The 14,899-nt window shown below is 38.1% G+C and overlaps 1 protein-coding gene across 1 annotated transcript in view; it reads left to right on the forward strand.

Moving 5' to 3' along the window:
* The window catches only part of ANO3 (anoctamin 3), a gene marked incomplete at both ends in the record, with an annotated part of 414,423 nt that overhangs the window by 216,158 nt on the left and 183,366 nt on the right, over window positions 1-14,899 (forward strand). Inside the window, 2 exon segments of the mRNA XM_082845360.1 lie at window positions 6,989-7,183; window positions 8,072-8,143. Coding sequence (XP_082701486.1) covers window positions 6,989-7,183; window positions 8,072-8,143 — 267 coding nt within the window.

The raw sequence follows: 14,899 nt of genomic DNA on the forward strand, positions 1-14,899 counted from the left end.
TCCTGATTCAGTCTTGGCAGGTTGTTCATTTCTAAGAATTTGTCCATTTCTTCCAGGTTGTCCATTTTATTGGCATAGAGTTGCTTGCAGTAATCTCTCATGATCTTTTGTATTTCTGCAGTGTCAGTTGTTACTTCTCCTTTTTCATTTCTAATTCTATTGATTTGGGTCTTCTCCCTTTTTTTCTTGATGAGCCTGGCTAATGGTTTATCAATTTTGTTTATCTTCTCAAAGAACCAGCTTTTAGTTTTATTCATCTTTGCTATCGTTTCCTTCATTTCTTTTTCATTTATTTCTGATCTGATTTTTATGATTTCTTTCCTTCTGATAACTTAGGGAGTTTTTTGTTCTTCTTTCTCTAATTGCTTTAGGTACAAGGTTAGGTTGTTTATTCGAGATGTTTCCTGTTTCTTAACGTAGGATTGTATTGCTATAAACTTCCCTCTTAGAACTGCTTTTGCTGCATCCCATAGGTTTTGGGGCATCGTGTCTCCATTGTCATTTGTTTCTAGGTATTTTTTTATTTCCTCTTTGATTTCTTCAGTGATCACTTCGTTATTAAGTAGTGTATTGTTTAGCCTCCATGTTTTTGTATTTTTTACAGATCTTTTCCTGTAATTGATATCTAGTCTCATAGCATTGTGGTCGGAAAAGATACTTGATACAATTTCAATTTTCTTAAATTTACCAAGGCTTGATTTGCGACCCAAGATATGACCTATCCTGGAGAATTTTCCATGAACACTTGAGAAAAATGTGTATTCTGTTGTTTTTGGATGGAATGTCCTTAAATATCAATTAAATCCATCTTGTTTAATGTATCATTTAAAGCTTGTGTTTCCTTATTTATTTTCATTTTGGATGATCTGTCCATTGGTGAAAGTGGGGTGTTAAAGTCCCCTACTATGAATGTTTTACTGTCGATTTCCCCTTTTATGGCTGTTAGTATTTGCCTTATGTATTGAGGTGCTCCTATGTTGGGTGCATAAATATTTACAATTGTTTTATCTTCTTCTTGGATCAATCCCTTGATCATTATGTAGTGTCCTTCTTTGTCTCTTCTAATAGTCTTTACTTTAAAGTCTATTTTGTCTTATATGAGAATTGCTACTCCAGCTTTCTTTTGATTTCCATTTGCTTGGAATATCTTTTTCCATCCCCTTACTTTCAGTCTGTATGTGTCTCTAGGTATGAAGTGGGTCTCTTGTAGACAGCATATATATGAGTCTTATTTTTGTATCCATTCAGCCAATCTGTGTCTTTTGGTGGAAACATTTAGTCTATTTACATTTAAGGTAATGATGGATATGTTTGTTCCTATTCCCATTTTCTTAATTGTTTTGGGTTCATTATTGTAGGTCTGTTCCTTCTCTTGTGTTTCTTGCCTAGAGAAGTTCCTTTAGCATTTATTGTAAAGCTGGTTTGGTGGTGCTGAACTCGCTCAGCTTTTGCTTGTCTGTAAAGGTTTTAATTTCTCCATCAAACCTGAATGAGCTCCTTGCTGGGTAGAGTAATCTTGGTTGTAGATTTTTCTCCTTCATCACTTTAAATATGTCCTGCCAGTCCCTTCTGGCTTGCAGAGTTTCTGCTGAAAGATCAGCTATTAACCTTATGGGGATTCCCTTGTGTGTTATTTGTTGTTTTTCCCTTGCTGCTTTTAATATGTTTTCTTTGTATTTAATTTTTGACAGTTTTAATTAATATGTGTCTTGGCATATTTCTCCTTGGATTTATCCTGTATGGGACTCTCTGTGCTTCCTGGACTTGATTAACTATTTCCTTTCCCATATTAGGGAAGTTTTCAACTATAATCTCTTCAAATATTGTCTCAGTCCCTTTCTTTTTCACTTCTTCTTCTGGAACCCCTATAATTCGAATGTTGGTGTGTTAATGTTGTCCCAGAGGTCTCTGAGACTGTCCTCAGTTGTTTTCATTCTTTTATCTTTATTCTGCTCTGCAGTAGTTACTACCACTATTTTATCTTCCAGGTCACTTATCTGTTCTTCTGCCTCAGTTATTCTGCTATTGATCCCATCTAGAGTATTTTTCATTTCATTTATTGTGTTGTTCATCATTGCTTGTTTCATCTATAGTTCTTCTAGGTCCTTGTTAAATGTTTCTTGCATTTTCTCTATTCTATTTCCAAGATTTTGGATCATTTTTACTATCATTATTCTGAATTCTTTTTCAGGTAGACTGCCTATTTCCTCTTCATTTGTTAGGTCTGGTGGGTTTTTATCTTGCTCCTTCATCTGCTGTGTTTTTCTGTCTTCTCATTTTGCTTATCTTACTGTGTTTGGGGTCTCCTTTTTGCAGGCTGCATGTTCGTAGTTCCCGTTGTGTTTGATGTCTGTCCCCAGTGGCTAAAGTTGGTTCAGTGGGTTGTGTAGGCTTCCTGGTGGAGGGGACTAGTGCCTGTGTTCTGGTGGATGAGGCTGGATCTTTTCTTTCTGGTGGGCAGGTCCACATCTGGTGGTGTGTTTTGGGGTGTCAGTGGACTTATTATGATTTTAGGCAGCCTCTCTGCTAATTGGTGGGGTTGTGTTCCTGTCTTGCTAGTTGTTTGGCATAGGGTGTCCAGCCCTGTAGCTTGCTGGTCGTCGAGTGAAGCTGGGTGCTGGTGTTGAGATGGAGATCTCTGGGAGATTTTTGCCATTTGATATTATGTGGCGCTGGGAGGTCTCTTGTGGACCAGTGTCCTGAGGTTGGCTCTCCCACCTCAGAGGCACAGCACTGACTCCTGGCTGTAGCACCAAGAGCCTTTCATCCACGTGGCTCAGAATGAAAGGGAGATAAAGTAGAAAGAAAGAATTAGTAGAAGAAAAAGAAAGAAAGAAAGAAAGAAGGAAGGAAGGAAGGGAAGAAAGAAAGAAAGAAGGAAGGAAAGAAAGAAAGAAAGAAAGAAAGAAAGAAAGAAAGAAAGAAAGATGGAAGGGAAGAAAGAAAGAAAGAAAGAAGGAAAGAAAGAAAGAAAGAAAGAATTGAAAAGATAAAGTAAAATACAATAAAACAAGATAAAATATAATAAAGTTATTAAAATAAAAAATAATTATTAAGAAAAAAAAATTTTTTTAAAAAGAAAGAAAACGGACAGATAGAACCCTAGGACAAATGGTGAAAGCAAAGCTATACAGACAAAATCTCACACAGAAGCATACACATACACACTCACAAAAAGAGGAAAAGGGGAAAAAGTCATAAATCTTGCTCTCAAAGTCCATCTCCTCAATTTGGGATGATTCGTTGTGTATTCATGTATTCCACAGATGCAGGATACATCAAGTTGATTGTGGAGCTTTAATCCGCTGCTTCTGAGGCTGCTGGGAGAGATTTCCCTTTCTCTTCTTTGTTTTCACAGCTCCCAGGGCTCAGCTTTGGATTTGGCCCCGCCTCTGCGTGTAGGTCGCTGGAGGGCGTCTGTTTTTTGCTCAGACAGGACGGGGTTAAAGGAGCCGCTGATTCGGGGGCTCTGGCTCACTCAGGCCGGGGGGAGGGAGGGGCACTGAGTGTGGGGCGGACCTGCAGCGGCAGAGGCTGGCGTGACGTTGCACCAGCCTGAGGTGCGCCGTGCGTTCTTCCGGGGAAGTTGTCCCTGGATCCCGGGACCCTGGCAGTGGCGGACTACACAGGCTCCCCGGAAGGGGGTTGTGGAGAGTGACCTGTGCTCGCACACAGGCTTCTTGGTGGCAGCAGCAGCAGCCTTAGCGTCTCATGCCCGTCTCTGGGGTCCGCGCTTTTAGCCGCAGCTCGCGCCCGTCTCTGGAGCTCCTTTAAGCAGCACTCTTAATCCCCTCTCCTCGCGCGCCAGGAAACAAAGAGGGAAGAAAAGGTCTCTTGCCTCTTCGGCAGGTCCAGACTTTTCCCCGGACTCCCTCCCGGCTAGCCGTGGTGCACTAACCCCCTGCAGGCTGTGTTCACGCCGCCAACCCCAGTCCTCTCCCTGTGCTCGGACCGAAGCCCGAGCCTCAGCTCCCAGCCCCGCCCGCCCCGGCGGGTGAACACAGGCTGGTGAGTGCTGGTCGGCACTGATTATCTGTGCAGGAATCTCTCCACTCTGACCTCCAGACCCCTGTTGCTGCGCTCTCCTCCGCGGCTCCGAAGCTTCCCTCTCCACCACCCGCAGTCTCTGCCCGCCAAGGGACTTCCTAGTGTGTGGAAACCTTTCCTCCTTCACAGCTCCCTCTCACTGGTGCAGGCACCGTCCCTATTCTTTTGTCTCTGTTTATTCTTTTTTCTTTTGGCCTACCCAGGTACGTGGGGAGTTTCTTACCTTTTGGGAGGTCTGAGGTCTTCTGCTAGCGTTGAGTAGGTGTTCTGTAGGAGTTGTTCCACGTGTAGATGTATTTCTGGTGTATCTGTGGGGAGGAAGGTGATCTCCGCGTCTTACTCTTCCGCCATCTTCCCCTCGTCCCCCTGTGCTATTCTTTGAATGTAGTATAGAAAATACTAGTCGGTCCTTAAATAAGGGGGATTGTATGGTGTATGAGTAGGCTTTCAGTATGAGTTCTGTGGGCCTTGGGAAATTCCTCTTCAAAAGGGTATTTTCCTTTCTTATCATTACAGAGTCCCAGAAAGCTAAGAGACTGGATCAATTCATAATTCTTTCTTCAATCCCTTTCTAGTTCACATTTTATTTTCACACTGAGAATTAACGTGAAAATAAATACATTTTTTTTTTATAAAACGGGAAGAAAATCCCTACTGCTAGGTTTGTCTGCATTTCATCTATTCAACTATGTCTTATTTCTATAGAACCTCTCAAAAATTGTCTTGTTTTTTTTTTCAAGATTCTCATTTGTCTCAAAGGGCAATGAATATTGGTACCTCTGCTTGTCTTTATTTGAATTCATGCATTTGAAAATATCCTTAGAAATCTGGAGTTAATTCATAAGCTGATTATAAAGTAGCCAAAAAGTATTGACTGAACCAATATGAGTAGAGTTTAGTTAAATTTGTTTGTCTTATAATAAATATAATTACTGAAAATATAATTTGCAGTAATTTCCTTTCCTGTCTGTACCCCTTGCCAGCACCTATTAAGACCCAGAGTCTACTCTGTCTCAAAAATGGAATTAAGATGAGTAATTGCAAGGCAAAATTTTCATTACTTGAGTGCTGTATGTACTGGTGGGTTTGCTTTGTCTTTTTCACCTTTCAATCACTACATTTGAAATTTACTTTAATATAGAGAATATGGGCAGGTGAATAGGGAGGGTGGTAAAAGCAGATGTGTTTCTAGGTATATTCCGTCTAGTTTTAGCCTCTACCAGAATGAATTTTGGTGTCTGTTCTTTACATTTCAGTGTCTGTGATTTTCGAGGTAAATGGATTGTGTGCAGGAGTTTCAAACTTAATTTCTGATGCAACATGATGTGATAGTTTTAGCACTAGAAACTGTTTGGAATATAAATCCCAAACAGTTTTCTTGTTGGTGTGATATAAGGAATGTTACATATCCTCTCTAAGTCTCAGTTTCCACATAGCTAATAGGTATAATGTCTGCCTGGTAAGATTGTTAGAAAACTAAATGAAATAAACACAGCATATATTACATTTAATATGTAGTCACTAAAATACTATATACATATATGTGTATATATGAATGTATATACAGTTGACCCTTGAACAACAAAAGTTTGAACTGTGAGGGTGCCCTTACACATGGATTGTTTTCAATAAAAAATTCTACAGTACTACACAATCTGAGGTTGGTTGAATCTGCAGATGCAGAACTACTGATAGGAACAGTGGAGTCAGAGGGCTGGTTTTAAATTGTATGTGGATTTTTAACTGCATGAAGGGTTGATACCCCAAACTCCCGCATATGTTTATATACACACACATACTATAAAATAAGAAAAAGCCTAACAACACACTAGAAAAACTATAAAATAGCTTAGTCACTTAAGAATTATAATTGGCTAGAAATATATGAAAACATGTTCAATCTGGAACATGAAGATTAAAACCATTTTTTTTGTTTTTTGTTTGTTGGCTTTTTATTTTATTCAGAATTAAAACAAATGATACTATCTAGAGTTCCCCAAGGAATTTCATAAAGAAATGGATTCCATCTTGTACTGTTTGGGGAAGTGTGAAAAGATAAAGCTTTTAGGGAAGGCAGTTTGGCATTGTTTATCCAAATGATAAATATTCATGCACTTCAAACCAGCAGTTGTACATCTAAGTGTTTCCTCTTAGAGAAATACTCAATATGTGCAAAAAAGGCATATACCAGAATACCCATAGCAGTATTCCAGGACTGAGGAACGCCCTGGGATTAACGTAAGGGGGATGAGGACGGATGGGGACAGGGGCATACAGGGACATGAGGTCATTCATTGCTGGGAGAATACAGTTACTGGGACTTCCAATTATGGAGGCAGAGTCCTGTTGAGGGGCATTCTTTCTTCTGGCAGATCAGTCTTCTCTGCATGAGGAGAGGGACTGTTACACGGAGCACAGGAATGCTGTCCCCCTGCTGGTCAGTTTTTGTACTAAACCATGTATGCTGTTCCTTTCCAGCCTCTTGATCACTACTAGTACATTATGTGGTGTGTTTAAAGGAGGATAGGTTATAGAAAGAAGTGTTCTGGTTAATAATAGTAATTTGAATTTCTACACATTAGGTTTTATTTATTTTACTGCTTAAAAACCTAAATGGTTAAATTTATCCAAAGACAATCCAAATTATTATTCTCATAACTCTCCAAATGAATTTAAACCTCAGTTTCTTTTTTACAGAACCTTTCAAAAACAGTGAAAGCTCAAACTGGAAGAGGAACTGTTTATTTCTCATAACTATTTGACAAAAATCTCAAAACACTTCCTCTGACAATATAGAAACAAACGAATTCCACTAGTGCTAATCCCTAGGTGATGCTTTTCAAGAGTACTTTTCTGAAACAGCCATCACAAGAATTAAAATTATTTGTTGATTTCTGCTGATTATTTCTTGTTGCTAAAACTTGCCATTTTGAATTTGCAGGTATGAATATAAGCAAGAGTGAGATAGCAAAAGAAACTTCATTAAAACCATCTCGGAGATCCCTGCCTTGCCTGGCCCAGAGCTATGCTTACTCAAAGAACTTGAGCCAATCTACCTCACTCTTCCAGTCAACTGAGAGTGAATCTCAGGCTCCCACTTCTGTAACCTCAATCCCTGCTGACAAAGCAGAGCAAGGTGAGCTCTACTTTCTTGTTTAACTTTTAAAGAATAGTGTTTTCCACTAGTGTTTATAGAGTCTTCAGGAAGGAGATTGGCATAGAAAGGAGAACAGTAGCCTATGCCAGTCAGACAAAAGGCCATTCGTTGGTGAGATGTGTGTTCATTTCTTTTTATCCTTGAAGGTAGCCAACCCCATGCAAATATGGACCTAACATTTTCTGTTGGCAAGAGAAGACAGATCAGCCACCTAAATCACTGGCTCGTTAGCATTCCTGGTGAGAATTTATTACCAGTAATTAAATATGCCAGCAATAATAAACTCAGTTCCCTAAAAAGAAAGACCCAAAACTATAAATAATACTGACAGTAAATCAGTGAACATTTGGTTGCACGAAGATGTGGTTAGACAAGTGTTGGCAAATAAAACTACACACATCTGACTGTCTGAGACTCATTATACCTTCAGACAATCCCTTTTCACAAGAGTCAGGAGTCAGAATACAACCAGGCCCCTGTCATTCAGTGGATGGGTGTGTTTTTATTTTCCCTTCCATCTCTAAGAGCTTTTATATTATGAAAATTGATTCCCTTATGATTCCTTAGGGTTGCTTCTTCCTCTGGATAATTTGAAAATGCCAATATTCTCTTTTCAATAGTATTGGGAAATCACTATTTTAAATAGTAATCTTACATCTATGTCCAGTAAGGAAAGTGGCTAATTGTTTAAGAGAATCAAAGTGTTAAAATGTAATATAGATGTATCTCTCATTTCCACTCATTAACTTAAAAACATTTCTTCACGTTTGGCTGTTATTTGGACAGCAGTCACCACGGTAATTGTTCTAACTGTCATTATGTTTTTATTCCCCAAAACTAGAAAGTCTTTTTTGTTCTTGTTTCCAGTTAACACTGAGGAAGGCAGAAAAGACTCTGTGCTCAGATGTTCTTTTGCTGACCTCAGTGACTTTTGCTTGGGTGAGTTACTTTCTATTATTTCCTTCCTCCTTTCCCCCTCTCCAAAGGTAAACTGACTTCTACTTCAAACGTAGAACATTATTTTTTTAAGAAAAAAAAAATTCATGTTTAGTCTTTAACATTTGATGGGCGAGAATAATATTCTAAGGTTAAAATATTATTAAGGTATTTCATGTACAGTTTGAAAGTCAAATACAGAAGATTTTTAATGAATAACATCCTATAACTGAAAAATATTCTATTGTTAGTCTTTTGGAAATTTCCTTCAATTCTCGATGAATAAGTACATTTATACTACTGTGTCTAGATCTATCAAATTTCAGCATTATTTGTGGTCTCTCGTGCTAGATGAAGGTTTATTAGTTCATTCATATAACCTTTCCTTATTTTTTTATAGTTACACTGCCATTTTAAATCTCTCCACTGATCAAATTTGTAACTATAGTATATTTGCATCTCTATATCATGTTTTTTCTTTTTTAATTTTTTAATTATTATTTTTAACATCTTTATTGGAGTATAATTGCTTTACAATGGTGTGTTAGTTTCTGCTTTATAACAAAGCTATACATATACATATATCACCATATCTCCTCCCTCTTGCACCTCCCTCCCACCCTTCCTATCCCACCCCACTAGGTGATAACAAAGCACCCAGCTTATCTACCTGTACTATGCGGCTGCTTCCCACTAGCTATCTGTTTTACATTTGGTAGTGTATATATGTCAGTGCTAATCTCTGATTTCATCCCAGCTTAACCTTCCATCTCCCCGTGTCCTCAAGTCCATTCTCTACGTCTGCATCTTTATTCCTGTCCTGCCCCTAGGCTCATCAGAGCCATTTTTTATTTTTTTAGATTCCATATATATGTGTTACCATACAGTATTTGTTTTTCTCTTTCTGACTTACTTCACTCTGTATGACGGACTCTAGGTCCATCCACCTCACTACAAATAACTTAATTTTGTTTCTTTTTATGGCTGAGTAATATGTCATTGTATATATGTGCCACATTTTCTTTATCCATTCATCCGATAATGGACATTTAGGTTGCTTCCATGTCCTGGCTATTGTAAATAGTGCTGCAATAAACAGTCAGGTACATTTCACTTTTTGAATTATGGTTTTCTCAGGGTATATGCCCAGTAGTGGGATTGCTGGGTCATATGGTAGTTCTATTTTTGATTTTTTGGGTAACCTCCATACTGTTCTCCATAGTGGCTGTATCAATTTATATTCCCACCAACAGTGCAGGAGGGTTCCCTTTTCTCTACACCCTCTCCAGCATTTATTGTTTGTAGATTTTTTGAAGATGGCCATTCTGACCAGTGTGAGGTGATACCTCATTGTGGTTTTGATCTGCATTTCTCTAATAATTAGTGATGTTGAGCATCCTTTCAAGTGTTTGTTGGCAATCTGTATATCTTCTTTGGAGAAATGTCTATTTAGGTCTTCTGCCCATTTTTAGATTGGGTTGTTTGTTTTTCTGATATTGAGCTACATGAGCTGCTTGTATATTTTGGAGGCTAATCCTTTGTCATTTGCTTCGTTTGCAAATATTTTCTCCCATTCTAGGATTGTTTTTCATCTTGTTTATGGTTTCCTTTGCTGTTCAAAAGCTTTGAAGTTTCATTAGGTCCCATTTGTTTATTTTTGTTTTTATTTCTATTACTCTAGGAGGTAGATCAAAAAGGATCTTCCTGTGATTTTTAGGAAGTGTTCTAATTTCATTCTTTTACATGTAGCTGTCCTGTTTTCCCAGTACCACTTATTGAAGAGACTGTCTCTCTATTGTATATTCTTACCTCCTTTGTCAAAGAAAAGGTGACCATATGTGTATGGCTTTATCTCTAGGCTTTCTATCCTATTCCATTGATCTATCTTTCTGTTTTTGTGCCAGTACCATACTGTCTTGATTACTGTAGCTTTGTAGTATAGTAAGAAGTCAGGGAGCCTGATTCCTCCAGCTCTGTTTTTCTTTCTCAAGATTTCTTTCACTATTCTGGGTCTTTTGTGTATCCATACAAATTGTGAAATTTTTTGTTCTGGTTCTGTGAAAAATGGCATTAAATAGTTTGATAGGGATTGCATTGAATCTGTAGACTGTTTTGAGTAGTATAGTCAATTTCACAATGCTGATTCTTCCAATCCAAGAACATGGTATATCTCTCCATCTGTTTATATCATCTTTAATTTCTTTCATCAATGTCTTATAGTTTTCTGCATATAGGTCTTTTGTCTCCTTAGGTAGGTTTATTCCTAGGTATTTTATTCTTTTTGTTGCAGTGGTAAATGGGAGTGTTTCCTTAATTTCTCTTTCAGATTTTTCGTTGTTAGTGTATAGGAATGCAAGAGATTTCTGTGCATTAATTTTGTATCCTGCTACTTTACCAAATTCATTGATTAGCTCTAGTAGTTTTCTGTTAGCTTCTTTAGGATTCTCTATGTATAGTATCATGTCATCAGCAAACAGTGACAGTTTTACTTCTTCTTTTCTGATTTGGATTCCTTTTATTTCCCTTTCTTCTCTGATTGCTGTGGCTAAAACTTCCAAAACTATGTTGAATAATAGGGGTGACAGTTGGAAACCATGTCTTGTTACTGATCTTAGTGGACATGGTTTCAGTTTTTCACCATTGAGAATGATGTTAGCTGTGGGTTTGTCATATATGCCCTTTAAGTTCCCTCTATGTCTACTTTCTGGAGGGTGTTTATCATAAATGGGTGCTGAAATTTGTTGAAAGTTGTTCTGCATCTATTGAGATGATCATATGTTTTTTCTCCCTTAATTTGTTAATATGGTTTATCACACTGATTGATTTGTGTATATTAAAGAATCCTTGCATTCCTGGGATAAACCCCACTTGAATATGGTGTATGATGCTTTTAATGTGCTATTGGATTCTGTTTGCTAGTATTTTGTTGAGGATTTTTGCATATGCGTAATCAGTGATATTGGCTTGTAGTTTTCTTTTTCTGTGACATCTTTGTCTGGTTTTGGTATCAGAGCAATGGTGGTCTCGTAGAATGAGTTTGGGAGTGTTCCTCCCTCTGCTATATTTTGGAAGAGCTTGGGAAGGATAGGTGTTAGCTCTTCTCTAAATGTTTGAAAGAAGCCACCTGGTCCTTGGCTTTTGTGGGTTGGAAGATTGTTAATCACAGTTTCAATTTCAGTGCTTGTGATAGGTCTGTTCATATTTCTATTTCTTCCTGATTCAGTCTTGGAAGGTTATACTTTTCTAGGAATTTGTCCATTTCTTCCAGATGGTCCATTTTTTAGCATATAGTTGCTTATAGTAGTCTCTCATGGCCCTTTGTGTTTCTGCAGTGTTTGTTGTCACTTCTTTTTCATTTCTAATTCTGTTGATTTGAGTCTTCTCCCTTTTTTTCTTAATGAGTGTGGGGCTAATGGTTTATCTATTTTGTTTATCTTCCCAAAGAACCAGCCTTTAGTTTTATTGATCTTTACTATGGTTTCCTTCATTTCTTTTTCATTTATTTCTGATGTGATGTTTAGGTTTTCTTTCCTTCTGCTAACTTTGGGGCTTTTTATTCTTCTTTCTCTAGTTGCTTTAAGATTAGGTTGTTTATTTGAGATTTTTCTTGTTTCCTGACGTAAGATTGTACTGCTGTAATTTTCCCACTTAGAACTGCTTTTCCTACATTCTATAGGTTATGGGTCATCGTGTTTTCATTGTCATTTGTTTCTAGATATATTTTGATTTCCTCATTGATTTCTTCAGTGATCTCTTGGTATTTTAGTAGTGTATTTGTTTAGCCTCCATGTGTTTGTATTTTTTACTGTTTTTTTTTTCCTGTAATTGATATCTAGTCTCATAGCATTGTGGTCAGAAAAGATACTTGATACAATTTCAATTTTCCTAAATTTACCAAGGCTTGATTTGTGACCCAAGATATGATCTATCCCGGAGAATGTTCCATGAGCACTTGAGAAGAATGTGTATTCTGTTGATTTTGGATGGAATGTCCTATAAATATCAATTAAGTCTATCTGGCCTGATGTGTCTTTTAAAGCTTGTGTTTCCTTACTTATTCTCATTTTGGATGATCTGTCCATTGGTGAAAGTGGGGTGTTAAAGTCTCCTACTATTATTGTGTTACTGTTGACTTCCCCATTTATGGCTGTTAGCATTTGCCTTATGTATTGAGGTGCTCCTATGTTGGGTGCATAAATATTTACAATTGTTATATCTTCTTCTTGGATTGATCCCTTGATCATTATGTAGTGTCTTTCTTTGTCTCTTGTAATAGCATTTATTTTAAAATCTGTTTTGTCTGATATGAGTATTGCTTCTTCAGCTTTCTTTTGATTTCCATATGCTTGCAATATCTTTTTCCATCCACTCACTTTCAGTCTGTATGTGTCCCTAGGTCTGAAATGGGTCTCTTGTACACAGCATATATATGGGTCTTGTTTTTGTATCCATTCAGCCAGTTTGTGTCTTTTGGTTGGAGCATTTAATCCATTTACATTTAAAGTAATTATCAATATGTATGCTCCTATTGCCATTTCCTTAATTGTTTTGGATTTTTTATTGTAGGTCTTTTCCTTTTCTTGTTTTTCCTGCCTAGAGAAGTTCCTTTAGCATTTGTTGTAAAGCTGGTTTGGTGTGCTGAATTCTCTTAACTTTTGCTTGTCTGTAAGGGTTTTAAGTTCTCTGTCAAATCTGAATGAGATCCTTGCTGAATAGAGTAATCTTGATTGTAGGTTTTTCCCTTTCATCACTTTAAATATGTCCTGCCACTCCCTTCTGGCTTGTAGAGTTTCTGCTGAAGGATCAGCTGTTAACCTTCTTGGGTTTCCCTTGTATATTATTTATTGCTTTTCTCTGGTTTTTAATACTTTTTCTTTGAATTTAATTTCTGATAGTTTGATTAATATGTGTCTTGGTGTGCTTCTTCTTGGATTTATCCTGTATGGAACTCTCTGAGCTTCCTGGACTTGATTGACTATTTCCTTTCCCATGTTAGGGAAGTTTTCAACTATAATCTCTTAAAATATTTTCTCAGTCCCTTTCTTTTTCTCTTCTTCTTCTGGGACCCCTATAATTCGAATATTGGTCCTTTAATGTTGTTGTCCCAGAAGTCTCTGAGACTGTCCTCAATTCTTTTCATTATTTTTCCTTTGTTCTGCTCTGTGGTAGTTATTTCCACTATTTTATCTTCCAGGTCACTTATCCATTCTTCTGCAGAATAACTGATTCTGCTATTGATTCCTTCTAGAGAATTTTTCATTTCATTTATTGTGTTGTTCATCATTGTTTGTTTGCTCTTTACTTCTTCTAGGTCCTTGATAAACATTTCTTGTATTTTTTCCATTTTATTTCCAAGATTTTGGCTCATCTTTGCTATCATTACTCTGAATTCTTTTTCAGGTAGACTGCCTATTTCCTCTTCATTTGTTTCATTTGGTGAGTTTTTACTTTGCTCCTTCCTCTGCTGCATATTTCTTTTTCTTCTCATTTTGTTTAACTGCTGTGTTTGGTGTCTTCTTTTCGCAGGCTGCAGGTTCGTAGTTACTGTTGTTTTTGGTGTCTGCCCCAGTGGGTGAGGTTGGTTTAGTGGCTTGAGTAGGTTTCCTGGTGGAGGGGACTGGTTCCTGTGTTCTAGGGGTGGGGTTGTATCTTGTCTTTCTGGTGGGCAGGGCTGCATCCAGTGGTATGTTTTGGAGTGTCTGTGAACTTAGTATTACTTTAGGCAGCCTCTCTGCTAATGGATGGGGTTGTGTTCCTGTCTTGCTAGTTGTTTGGCAGGGGGCATCTAGCACTGGAGTTTGCTGGCCATTTGGTGGAGGTGGGTCTTAGTGTTTAGATGAAGATCTCTGGGTGCACTTTCATTGACTGATATTGCATGGGGCCGGGAGGTTTCTCATGGTGCAATGTCCTGGACTTGACCCTCCCATCTCAGAAGCTCAGGCATAACACCCGGCTGGCACACCAAGACCCTGCCAGCCACACAGCTCAGAAGAAAAGGAAGAAAAGAAAAAAAAATGAAGAGATAGAACCCTAGGACAAATGGTAAAAGCAAACCTAAAAAGACAAAATCACACAAAGAAGCATACACATGCATGCTCAGAAAAAGAAAAAAATGAAAAATAAAAATAGATAAATAAATTAAATAAAAAATAATTCGAAAAATAAAAATAAAAAAATTTGAAGTAAAAGAGGAGAGAAACCAAACCCATAAACAAATCCACCAATGATAATAAGCACTAAAAACTAAACTAAGAAAAACATAAAACCAGAAACAAATTAGATGCAGAAAGCAAATCCCAAGTCTAAGTTTGCTCCCAAAGTCTGCTGCCTCAGTTTTGAGAACATTCATTGTCTGTTCAGGTGTTCTTCAAATGCGGGGTTTATCAAGTTGACTGTGGGGATTTAATCTGTTGCTCCTGAGGCTGCACAGAGAAATTTCCCTTTCTCTTCTTTGTTCATACAGGTACTGGGGTTCAGCTTTGTTTCGGTCCCGCCTCTGCATGTAGGCCGCCCTGAGCCTCTTCCATACCCAGACAGGAGGAGGTTAAAGCAGCAGCTGATTAGGGCTCTCTTGCTCCCTCAGGCCAGGGAGAGGGAAGGGTATGGTTCATAATTAGAATGCAGGGCAAGCCTGTGGCCACTGCCATGACATTGCAACAGCCTGAGGCGAGCCATGTGTTCTCCCGGGGAAGTTGTCCCTGGATCATGGGACCCTGGCAGTGGCAGGCTGCACAGGCTCCCAGGGCGGGTGTGGGTAGT

This window comes from Leucopleurus acutus, assembly GCF_964270905.1.
Source record: "Leucopleurus acutus genome assembly, chromosome: 8".
Taxonomy (NCBI): Eukaryota; Metazoa; Chordata; class Mammalia; order Artiodactyla; family Delphinidae; genus Leucopleurus; species Leucopleurus acutus.